Consider the following 13,107-nt stretch of genomic DNA (forward strand, 5'->3'; position numbering starts at 1 on the left):
AGTGGCTAAAGAAAAATGAAGATGTGACTAATAGAAGGAAGAGGTTCCCCATAATTGAAGAAGAATAGATTGAAGTAAGCAATTGTTTTCAAACACTGGATTGCAATAGTTGGGGAAAAGGCAGATATGAGGACATCATTAGGAAAGGACAAGAGGACAAAACAGTCTAGACAGCAGGAAGTACAGGGCCCCAGCTACAGGGCCATTAAGAGAACTGGATGGAGAAGGAAGAGTGGTGGTGGTTGTTGACTCCCTTCTGTGAGGATTTGGAGTCATAAGACTAGTGATGTGTGTGTGTGTGTGTGTGTGTGCAAGTGTGTGTGTGATTTCTATCCATGCTGAGGCCATTATAAACAGGAGAATCAGGGTCATTACCAGGGATCCAGGTTTTCCATTTACCTTTTACAGGAGGCAAATACAGATTTCTCATTTTACCAGAGACACCCACAAATTTTCCAGTTTTGTAACAAGACTTCTGCAGGCTGGTAGAGTTACACCCTGCAAGGGGAGGGGAGAAGGTGGTCAGGCAGGGGGCACCATGTGCATGTTTATTCACACAGCCACCAGGAAAGCCCGGAGAGCAGCTCCTACAGGTAAGTGTGGGGGTGGGGATTGAAGCCCCCAAAGGAAGGGAGGGAATGAGCTGGGCAGAGCAGGGACTGGAGTTGGGGCTGTGGCTGCTCCTTGCTGGACAATGCCTGGGGCTTGGGTCTTGGGGCCGGGGCTGCAATGCATGCCTGCAGGGCCCTGATGGGGAGTAAGATGGGGTCATGGGTGGCTGGTCTGGGGGCAGGTGGTGGGGCCAGCTCGCTGCTGCTACATGCACTCCCAGGGAGCAGGGGGTACCTGTGACCCCCAGATCTGTGTGCGGAGTGGGGGCAGGGATGGGGCAGGGCAGGGTGCCCGCCGCAGGCTCAGGTTGGGGGGCTGCTCTCCACTGCTGTGCACACTCCAGGGGACAGGGAGACCCGTGCCCCCCCAAATCTGACCATGGGGCATGGCTGCGGGTGCAGGCTGCCTTCTTCAGGCTCGGGCTCCCACCCTGCTGCCCTCCCCCAGGGCCTCTGAAGTCCAGAATGTGTGACCCAGAACTGCAAAGAACAGTGGGGCTGCTCAGGAAAGCAGGTCACTGCTGCAAGCTAACAGCAGCCCTGGAAACAGGTCCCCTGTATGCAACTGCACACTGCCGCACCCACTGCATCCACATGAGTTGACACCTTGTCAGGGCAGAGCAGAGCTTGCAGCAGCACACCGCTTTCCTGAGTGGCCCCATTCTGCCTGGCAGTGCTGGGTCACACATGTTGGGCTGTGTAGGCCCTGGGGGAGGGCACCAGGGGACGATCCCACAGTGGGCAGTGTGGCAGAAAGCCACCTTTGTTTCTCCCCCCAAAAATTCTGTTCTGTGACAGTTGTGATGAGGATGGGCCCAGCAGAGGATATATACCTTTACCCTATCTCTTTGGGTAACCTGAGCTGGATACATTCCTGAGGGAGGGGGGAAACCTGCTCCCTCTGCCTGTGTGACTGGCATCACATACCTGGGTGAGGGGCTTCCTTCCTGGCGGGCTAGAGTCTGCCCGGCAACTAGTGATGTATTTAAAATTGGTTGGCTGACAGCCAAAAGGTGCTGGCCTCCATTGGACCAGGTAAATTAGGTCACAAGGGCTATATAAGTTAAGGACTGCCTGGGAGGAGGGGGCAGCAGCCATGAGGGATACTCAGGAGCAAAGAAGAGCTGGACCATCTGAAACTTGCTCTCTCTCAAAACTCATGATCAAGGAACTGTCTGCCTCCAGAGGGAATCTCCACCTGCCTCTGGATGATACCTGTGAGTAAGCTAACTAAGATCCAACTAGATATAACAGCTTGCAGTAACTCAGATGCAAGATCAAAGGCTACCCCAGCCACAGGAGTTTGCTCTATGGGATTTTTCTGATATTGCTCTACCCTGTACCCTATTCTAACCCTACCTTCTGTAACCAATAAAGTTCTCCTTTGTGACTGGTGTAGGAGACTTATTGAGGGGTGGGTTTAATTATGCTCAGGAGGCCCCTTTGGTCTGCAGACTAAGGGAAACTATCCTTTTTGGCCCCCGACTTGGGGAAGTGCCCCAAGTTCTTGTATTGGGTCGAGTACCCATAGGACTATTAGGCCTGTGTTTCCCGGAGGACACAGGACCCAGGCAGTCCCTTCTTGGGGTGGTGGCAGCACACGTTACTCCCGGACTCTGCGGTGGGGCTCGAAAGGGGGTCTGCCAGGGCTTAGGAGCCCCTGGAGGGACATGTGGAGTTCGGAAGGTGGATGGGCATAGTGAGGTGGGAGGCTCAATGCAAGAGCTCCTCCTAGTGGCCCACCACATGTGGTGGCAGTGCTGGGATCCAAATACCCTGCTGTATTAGAGGCATTATTTGGGAAAAGGAATAGAGTCACTGAAAACCCTTGAGCAAACAATTTCTAATTTGGCATCAGGTCAACTGGACATTGTAGCTAGGATGGCTGACAAGTATGGCCACATGACGGTGGCCGACTTGAAAGAGCTGGCGAAAAAGATAGGCCTTCATGTGAAGAAAGGGCTAAAGAAGGAAGAGCTGATTAAACTCCTGTGCGACAATGACTCAGCCCCAGAGCCACCTTCATGCACGCCAACTCCTGAGTCCTCCCCAGAATCACATCCCTGCACACCAAGTCCAGAGCCCTCTGAGGGATCCCTCCCTGTGGAGGGGTGCTGGAGGTACCAGATGTGGCTAGAAGCTGAGGAGTGAGACAGCGAGCATAAGTATGAGCTAGATTTGAAAAGGATGGAGCTGGAAGCCCAGTGTCAGCATGAGGAGCTAGAGTTGAAAAGGATGGAGCTAGCGGAGAAGGCAGCACAGTGCTAGCATGAGCGTGCAGTAATCCAAATGCAGGCAAATGCTAACACCGCAGGTGCCCAGCCAACACTAGATGCATCCTCCAGACTGATCACCCAAAACTTCTCTCACTACAAAGACGGGGATGATCCAGAAGTGTTCCTAAGCATATTCGAAAACCAAGCGCACTGATGGAAGTTGCCAAAGGAAGAGTTCATGAAACACATGGCTGCTCTGGTCAAGGACGACATGTCTGTGGTCCTGAACAGCCTGCCCTTGGAGGCAGCAGATAACTATGATGATTTTAAAAATGCCATCTCTTCAAGGCTCAAGTTAGGATTGGATTATTTCCAGAAAAAATTCCAGAATATCTGCCCACAACCTGAGAAGACAATGGCCAATTTTGCAGCCCTGGTGTGGGACTCACTCCTTAAATGGGCAGGTGGAGCTAAGGCTGATAATTTAGAGAAGGTGCTACACCTCATGGCACTGGACCAATTTTATTACTGCTGCCCGAGGGAGATTAAAGCCCTAGTCAAAGACCGGGCCCCCAAAACCATCCAAGAGGCCACTGAAATTGTGGATCAGCTGTTGCTAAATCACGAGGGGCCAGACAAGAAGCCTCCCTACTTTTGGGAAGGAACAGAAAGGGGTCCAAAGAGGGGGGAAGGGAGGGCCAGGCCCAAAAGGGGAAAGAGGGCCACCTCCTGCTGAGTGCAAGGCAGCCCCAGATTTGGACAAACCACCCAATTCTGAAAAAAGGGGGTGCTATAACTGTGGGGAGCTGGGCCACATCGAGCCCAACTGCCCAAAGCTAAGCACCAAACCCAAGACCGTCAGACATGCAACAGCTGTAAGCAGTGAGGAGGGAGACCTGAGCCACTCTGAGGGGCATGCTTATTGCTACAGGATTACAAACCCAGAGGAGGCCATGGCCTTCCACCGGACTAAGATAATGGTAAATGGGAGAACTCTTGTTGGGGAACTGGACATAGGGTCCAGTGTGTTGTTAATTAAAGCCAACCTTGTTTCCTCTGCAGATATAGTACCGGGGAGGACCCTTACCATTCAAGGGGTGGGGTCCCCGCCATTTGAGGTACCAGTAACCTGTCCCCCCATCGAGTGGAGAGGCTGCGGGATGTGCATAGAACTGGGTGTGCTGGAAGGGGCTCCTGTCCCCATCCTGGTGCGACATGATATTATGAAGCTAGAATACCCGCACAGGGAGGAGGGCCACCTCCTGGAGCTAGAGCCCTACTGGGTTAATGTGGTGACTCGTCAGCAGAGCAGAAAGGCTAAGGTGGGAGAAGTGGAAACTTCCCAGGGCCTGGTCACCCAATTGGCTACTGAGGCAGAGGGTGAGGAAGGAGAGACTTTGACTCCCTCTGACTGGAACCAGCCCCTGGCCATTGAGGAAACCAGCAACCTCCAGGTCAGGTTAAGTGACAGTCCCAGGGAGGAGTCTGGTCAGTCAGTGGCAGAGGAAACTGAGACTCTTGGGGAGAAGTTCAAGGACATCCCTGAGGGTGCAGGTGCACTCCTTACAGGAGCACCAGAACTGTCTGCTGAGTGCTTAGTGGGGCAAGAGAAGTTCAAGCAGGAGGCTCTAGAGGACCCCAGCTTGGAGGAACTCCGGCAGATGGCTCAGGAGCAAGAGACAGAGCTCACCCCAGATAAGAGGGAAGAGGTGGTCTGGGATAAGGGACTTCTCTATCGGTTGTGGGTACCAAAGAACCATGCCGAGACCCGGGAACCCCGTTGCCAGCTCGTAGTACCTTGTAAGTTCAGACAACAGTTGCTTTCCATGGCTCATGATTTACCATGTGCTGGTCACATGGGCAGAGAACGGACTCACCAGTGGCTCCAGGTGAACTTTTATTGGCCCAGAATTGCCCAGAATGTGACAGACTACTGCAGATCTTGTGAGATGTGCCAGCTGACGGGCAAAAGTGGGGACAAGAGAAAGGCTCCCCTACAGCCCCTCCCTCTCATTGATCAACCCTTCCAAAGAGCGGGGATAGAAATTGTCGGCCCTCTGAGGCATAAGGCTCGTAGAGGGAAGAGATACATCCTGACTCCAGTGGATTTCGCAACTCAGTACCCGGAGGCAATTGCCTTGACCTCCACCGAGGCACCTGCAGTTGGTGATGCCCTAACCAAGATCATCTTCCAGCTGGGTTTTTCCTCCGAGATCCTGATGGACTGGGGTGGGAACTTCCTGGCGGAGGTGATGAAGTGCCTGTGGGACTGCTGTGGGGTGAAACACCTCAAGACTGCAGCCTACCACCCTCAGACAAATGGGCTTGTAGAAAGGTTCAGTGGGACCTCGAAGGGTATGCTAAAGGCCTATGTGGACTCTAACCCCAATGACTGGGATGAGAAACTGCCGCATTTGCTCTTTGCCTACCAGGAGGTGCTCCAGGAGTCCACTGGGTTCTCGCCCTTTGAGTTGATGTTTGGGAGGTGAGTTCGAGGTCCTCTCGATTTGGTGAGAGAAGAGTGGGAAGGGAAAATCTCATCCACCAAGACCTCCGTGGTAGAATACGTGCTCAGCTTTCGTCAGAAGCTAACTGACATGATGAAGGTGGCACGGGACTCCCTGGCTGGACTCTGTGGTGGGGCTTAAAAGGGGGTTTGCCAGGGCTTAGGAGCCCTTGTAGGGACACGTGGAGTCCAGAACGTGGATGGGCATAGTGAGGTGGGAGGCTCAACACAGGAGCTCCCCTTACTGTCCCGTCACAGGCAGTACACAGCCCCAGCCCTGTGAACAGATTTGTAATAATGAGGAGATTTCCAACCATAGCTACCAGGTATACTGCTAGAATGGAAACAAGGCGTAAGAGCTGGAGGTCCCAAACATCAGAAAACCCCAGGAGGAGGAATTCAAATCACTTTGGTTTGGTTGGACATTTCTCTCTTTTGTGCATTATGCAAGGCCTCTGACGGAAAGACAAGGGTAGTGGTAAGGAGAGGAGTAACACTTCTACTGGGTGTGAATCTCATGTCAGAAACATCTCATGAACAAACTGTCAATACTGTCTTTGTGTGAGTGCTATCAATTTTTTAGTGGAAAGTATTATTGTTGGGAAAAGATGCTTGCATATAAAGAAGAAGTGAGCATATACATCAACCCTCATCAAGACGGAATCCAAGGATGAGGAAGTAGAAGGATTGTGGGTTAGGCTACATGGGGGGCAAGGAGAAAGGGATTTGGTGGTAGGGGTCTGTTACAGACCCCCACATCAAGGGGAAGAAATAGATGCGGGGCTCCTGAGGCAACTCTCGGAGACCATAAAAGCTAAAGAGGTGGTAGTCATGGGGGACCTAAACTACTCGGACATCTGCTGGGAGTCACAGACAGCAAAGTCCCACCGCTCACGCAGGTTTCTAACCTGTGTACAGGACCTCCACCTGACACAGGAGGTACACGGTCCCACTAGGGGGAATGCCATACTGGATCTGGTATTGGCAACGGGGGATGACATGATAGGGGACCTCCAGATCGGTAGCCATCTGGGGGACAGTGATCACCTAATAATAGAATTCACCATAAGACATCGAGTGGGTAAGTTAACTAGTAGAGTGAAAGTGCTAGACTTTAGGAAAGCTGATTTCAATGAACTCAGGCGATTAGTCAAGGACGCACTGCAGAGTAGGAGTTTTGAAGGGATGGGAGCCCAAGAAGGGTGGCTGTGCCTTAAGGAAACGATCCTTCGGGTACAAAGCAAGACGATCCCCAAGCGAGGCAAAAGAGGGAAAGGGGCCAGGAGGCTTGCCTGGCTGACCAGAGAAATCCAGGGCAGCCTAAGGGCCAAAAGGGGAGCACATAAAAAGTGGAAACAAGGTGAGATCACTAAAGATGAATATACCTCCTCTGCTCGTGCTTGTAGGAAGGCAGTTAGACGGGCCAAAGCTACCATGGAGCTGAGGATGGCAACCCAAGTAAAAGACAACAAGAAATTGTTTTTTAGATATATAGGGAGTAAAAGGAAGGCCCAGGCAGGAATAGGACCCCTGCTAAATGGGCAGAAACAATTGGTGACAGACAGGGGGGACAAGGCTGAAATCCTCAACGAGTTCTTTGCCTCAGTGTTCCTAAGCGAGGGGCACGACAAGTCTCTCACGGGGGTTGTAGAGAGGCAGCAGCAAGGCGCCAGACTTCCATGCATAGACCCTGAGATGGTGCAGAGTCACTTGGAGGAACTGGATGCCTTTAAGTCGGCAGGCCTGGATGAGCTCCATCCGAGGGTGCTGAAGGCACTGGCCGACATCATTGCAGAGCCACTGGCGGGAATATTTGAAAGCTCGTGGCACACGGGCCAAGTCCTGGAGGACTGGAAAAGGGCCAATGTGGTCCCCATTTTCAAAAAGGGGAGGAAGGAGGACCCGGGCAACTATAGGCCAGTCAGTCTCACCTCCATCCTTGGCAAAGTCTTTGAAAAAATTATCAAGGCTCACATTTGTGAGAGCCCGGCAGGACAAATGATGCTGAGGGGAAACCAGCACGGCTTCGTGGCAGGCAGATTGTGCCTGACCAATCCAGTATCTTTTTATGACCAGGTTACGAAACGCCTGGACACAGGAGGAGGGGTGGATGTCGTATACTTAGACTTCAGGAAGGCCTTCGATACGGTATCCCACCCCATACTGGTGAACAAGTTAAGAGGCTGTGACGTGGATGACTACACAGTCCGGTGGGTGGTGAATTGGCTGGAGGGTCGCACCCAGAGAGTCGTGGTGGATGGGTCGGTTTCGACCTGGAAGGGTGTGGGCAGTGGGGTCCCGCAGGGCTCGGTCCTTGGACCGATACTCTTTAATGTCTTCATCAGCGACTTGGACGAGGGATTGAAATATACTCTGTCCAAGTTTGCAGATGACACAAAGCTATGGGGAGAAGTGGACACGCCGGAGGGCAGGGAACAGCTGCAGGCAGACCTGGACAGGTTGGACAAGTGGGCAGAAAACAACAGAATGCAGTTCAATGAGGAGAAATGCAAAGTGCTGCACCTAGGGAGGAAAAATGTCCAGCACACCTACTGCCTAGGAAATGACCTGCTGGGTGGCACGGAAGTGGAGAGGGATCTTGGAGTCCTAGTGGACTCCAAGATGAACATGAGCCGGCAGTGTGACGAAGCCATCAAAAAAGCCAATGGCACTTTATCGTGCATCAGCAGATGCATGACGAATAGGTCCAAGGAGGTGATACTTCCCCTCTATCGGGCGCTGGTCAGACTGCAGTCGGAGTACTGCGTGCAATTCTGGGCGCCGCAATTCAAGAGGGATGCGGATAACCTGGAGAGGGTACAGCGAAGGGCAACTCGTATGGTCAAGGGCCTGCAGACCAAGCCCTATGAGGAGAGACTAGAGAACCTGGATCTTTTCAGCCTCCGCAAGAGAAGGTTGAGAGGCGACCTTGTGGCTGCCTATAAGTTCATCACGGGGGCACAGAAGGGAATTGGTGAGGATTTATTCACCAAGGCACCCCCGGGGGTTACAAGAAATAATGGCCACAAGCTAGCAGAGAGCAGATTTAGACTGGACATAAGGAAGAACTTCTTCACAGTTCGAGTGGCCAAGGTCTGGAACGGGCTCCCAAGGGAGGTGGTGCTCTCCCCTACCCTGGGGGTCTTCAAGAGGAGGTTAGATGAGTATCTAGCTGGGGTCATCTAGACCCAGCACTCTTTCCTGCTTATGCAGGGGGTCGGACTCGATGATCTATTGAGGTCCCTTCCAACCCTAACATCTATGAATCTATGAATCTATGAAGTTCTACAAAAGCCCTTACCCATGGGCACATATATATGTGCCCCATGCAGCGATCTGGGGGCCACAGTTGCCGCCTGACAGTGTATGTAACTGCAGGGAGTCAGCCCCAGCACCTGCCCCATGGATGAGTGACCCATGGCCCCATCTTGCTCCCTGCTGGGACCCTGCAGCCACACATTGCCCCAGGCCCCAAGCCCCAGGCATTGCCCCAGGCAAAGCCACAGGCATTGCCCAGCTGGGTAACAGCTGCAGCCCCAGCCCCAGCCCTGCCCAACTCCCTCCAGACACACACACATATACATATATACATACATATACATGCATCCAAACACATATACATACATATATACACATATATGTATACATACATGTATGTATGTGTGTGTGTGTGTGTGTATGTATGTATGTATGTGTGTGCATGTGTGTGTGTGTCCACAGGTAAAGACTTTTGTAGAACTGCTTCATAGGCAAAAAATATTTTATATTAAGCACTGTAATGTGATCTCATGAAGCATTTGCATGCATCTGATTGACTTCAAGAACATGATGATTACAGTGCCCTTTGCTCTTAAATAGGATATACTTTAAAAGCTTTTTTACCATTCTTGTTTTTTGGAGGGGGTGAGGGGGAACAAGGGAGAGATGACAATTTCAGTGACTTATTATGATTTACTGGTGTGAAAGTTGAATTTGAACTATTTATGCTGTGCTACTGGTTGCATGTGAGGCTGCATACAGTTTGATAAGGAATTTTATGTATGTATATTCTTAAAACTGTGGAAAATATGAGATTTGAAAAATGAAATATAAGGTATTTTTGTTATTTTGAAACTATACTTTTCCATGTGAAATCCTGACCTTTTCATGACCAGCTTTCTCAATTCTTCAGCTTAGAATCTTTGTTTTTTGCTTTTACTTTTTGTTTGGCTTATGAAGTAGATAAATTCATTCCTAACAACCTGACTTTCCCTATAAATGAAATATTAGCTTTTCCATCACCTGTGACTTGTAGTTGTTCGATGTAGTTGCTGAGTGTAGCCACCCACTGGGGATGTGATCACAAAGACTAGGCCAGAGGGCCACAGGTACAATCTGAATTAAACTCGTGCTGCCTTAAAGAGGGCAGTCAAACTCGCAACATAAATGATACAGTGATGGTTTATTATCTATGGGGAAAGTTCATAATTCAGCTAATGCCAGAAATAGTTGCAGCCTTGCTAAGAGCCAAGGGGTCATTTCCAACATTTGGCCTATAAAATGTAAAGTGATGGATCATTCCCAAGACAGGCTTGGATTTTGGGATTATGTCCCACTGTCCCCAGGGGCCCCAGAAATTGAATGTTCACCTTAAGTTTGAAGAATCCTTCCTCAATTTGCACTGAATATATTCCTGCTGGATCTTCTAAGAGGATAAACCAGACTCAGCCTGGTGCCACAATCAGGCAGTTGCACCGGTTCCAGAGCAATGTGGAGCACTGGAGAGACTGTCCCAGATTTTGGTTCCTGAAAGTTGGCTGTTTTAATTTTGTGATGTCCCACTTTAGTGTTGCCCTGCACTGGGCCCTCAGCCAATGCCATGGCCTCTCTCAGGGACTTGGGGTAGCAGCACAAGGTTCCCTTTACTCCATAAGACCAGCACCAAAAATTCTCCCTATGTCAGAGCTAAATTATTTAAAATGCTTACGCCAGTCCACGTTCCAGATGCTGTTCCCAGACCTTCCACTGGTGGAGGCACGAGTGTAAACAAACTATCCCATCTCTGTATATCCCAGTTTCCTAGTCACTTCAGTCACTTTGATTGGGATTTTCAAAGGACTTCAATGAATGGAAACAGTTAAATCCGGTTAATATTTTTTTAAATATAGAAATGGTTCTCAGTGAAAATTATCATTTATTTTTCTCAAATAATAGTAATAAAAAACCTTTTATACAAAAAGGGCTCTTTTTTTCTTTTCTGAAGAAAAATGAACAGTACAGGGAAAACATATATCTTACTAAGTACTGAGAGTTGCACAAAAACATGAATTATGGCAATGTTAAACCTGGTATTGGTTCTAAATGCTTATTTAGTGCATACATTCCTTACATTTCTTTGAAAACTCCAGGCAACATTGAACAGTTTTATGTGTAAACCCTAAGTCCTTCCAGGAAACAGAATAAAAGTGCTATTTGAAAACTGGGTTTAAATAATTCTTGCAAATTTGTCAATATTATCAAAATACCAATTACAAACTGTGAAGGATATCATAAACATATGGATTCAGCTCAGAAAGAAATGACACATCTTCCATATCAACTCTGAAGGAATGAAAATTCTCAGTGTCAGAACTAGTCAAATTTTATCTGTCACACAGGAAAATAAAGGCTTTTATTTATGAAATAGTAGGTTCAGTGTTAATGCAATGTTAGAAATTTAGGTCTCATTGACTTCAGAAAAGTCTAAGACTTTGAAGTGCCTAAGTCACTTTTCACAATGGAACTTTGACTCCTGAGTCACTTAAGCACTTTTGAAGATTTTACCATTTTCTTTGAACATTGTCCTCTGTTAGAAGCTTAGTCAAGTATCCCAGGATTCGTGAAAATAATATATTTTCTTCCTGAGGACATCTCTCAGAGCCTCTTTGACTTGCTTGTTCCGGAGGCTATAGATGAAAGGGTTCAACAATGGAGTCACCACTGTATTCAGGACACTGGCTGCTCTGTCAAGGTCCAAAGACTGGCTTTTATTGGGTCTAACATAGATGAAGATAGAGCTTCCATAGAAAAGTGTTACCACAATGATGTGTGAAGCACAGGTGGAAAAAGCCTTCTGGCGGTCAGCGGCAGATGGGATTCTGAGGATTGTTGCAATGATGACGGTGTAGGACACCACTGTCACCAGCAGTGAACCTAGAAGGAGCAAGGCTGATATGGCAAATTCTACCACCTCAATGATGTATGTGTCAGAACATGAGAGCTTGAGCAATGGTGCCACATCACAGAAAAAATGATTGATGACATTGGGGCCACAGTATGATAGCTGGCTTACTAGGATGGTGGGTGTGATCAGAGCCAGGAACCCCCAGGTCCATGAGGCAGCCACTAGCTGGAAGCAGACATGAGTACTCATGATTACAGCATACCGCAGTGGGTTGCATATGGCCACATAGCGGTCAAAAGACATGACAGCAAGGAGAAAGAACTCAGTAGAGCCTGTCAGGAAGTAGAAGTAGGCTTGAGTAATACAGCTAGGGAAAGAAATGGTTTTCCTGTTGCTTACCATGTTGGCCAACATCTTGGGAATGACTGTGCTAGTGAGCAGAACCTCCAAGATGGAGAGGTTGGCAATGAAAATATACATGGGTGTATGTAGTCGATAGTCAGCTAAGACAAGCATGATGATGAGGAGGTTGCCCATCATGGTCACAGTATAGATGCTGAAGAAGGTCGCAAAGAGGAGGACCTGGAACCTGTAGGTTGCAGGGAAACCCACGAGGATGAACTCAGTCACAGAAATGGTCAGATTCTCCATTTTAGCCTCTGAAGGAAGTGACAACCTAAAGACAGAGAGGGAGAAATGTGAAAAAATGATAGATACTGCCTTTTAAGAGATTTTTAGAGTTCTTCAGTCCCTTTTCAGTCAATGGTAGTAGCAATTGATCAGCATGCTAAATAATCAAATTCAAGGGATATATTTTATACAGAACTGTAGAACTGATCTGGAATTTGGCTGACAAATTTTCGTTATCCAACCAGAAATTCCTGTTCCATATCAGCATTTAATCCTAAAAGCTAAGAGTGCTTTCCATCAGGAAATCTTTCCAGGTAGGAGTTCTGTGTATTTGCTTCCTTTTTTCTTTTTCTTTTTTTGGTACCAGCTTTTATCAGTTCTCGTGCTAAGTACCTATATAGATTACTGAATTCAGATGGAACTATAGTTTCTTGGTAACTCCAAAAATCAGGTTTGTAATGGTGGACAAAGACAACAAATCACAAACACAGATTTTCTTAATACCTGGGACACTACTTTGCCAACATATCTCTATTTGAGCTGGCTGAATACTTCCAAGAAGTAGAAAAGGGCCTCCAATTCAGTCCTCATTTTTATCTAACACATCTTTCTTGATGCATGTGCCAACTATGGTAGAATCTTATCAAAACCCAGACTCTTTAGCAAAGGGTGATCTAACATTGATGGTTTAATATTGCAATTCATTAACACTTAGTTGGGTACTGAACACAGTGTAACAAGAGGCCCATCCCAGTTCAGTGTTTCTAACACTTTCTCAGCCCCTTTAATATCGATCTGCAAATTTATGAGTATCTAGTCCCACTAACTGGAGCTCCTTTATTATTAAGGGAATGTCAGTAGGTGATGATCTAAAGCAATGGTGCACAAACTACAGCCTATACAGCTAAGTCCAGAACTTTGGTGGAGGGGAGTGGTAGCAGCAATTAAAGCTGCCACTGCTTCTCTGGATCCAGTGCTCTGGGTTGGTCCGTGGCAGGCCCC

At 48.5% G+C, this 13,107-nt stretch overlaps 1 protein-coding gene across 1 annotated transcript; it reads right to left on the reverse strand.

Annotated features, from left to right (window-relative positions):
* Positions 1–11,172: 11,172 nt before the first annotated feature.
* On the reverse strand, positions 11,173–12,126 carry LOC102570303 (olfactory receptor 6M1). Its single transcript, XM_014598383.2, has one exon. It carries the CDS (start codon positions 12,124–12,126, stop codon positions 11,173–11,175), a length of 954 nt encoding a protein of 317 aa, XP_014453869.2.
* Positions 12,127–13,107: the final 981 nt, after the last annotated feature.

This window comes from Alligator mississippiensis, chromosome 15 (assembly GCF_030867095.1).
Source record: "Alligator mississippiensis isolate rAllMis1 chromosome 15, rAllMis1, whole genome shotgun sequence".
NCBI lineage: Eukaryota > Metazoa > Chordata > Crocodylia > Alligatoridae > Alligator > Alligator mississippiensis.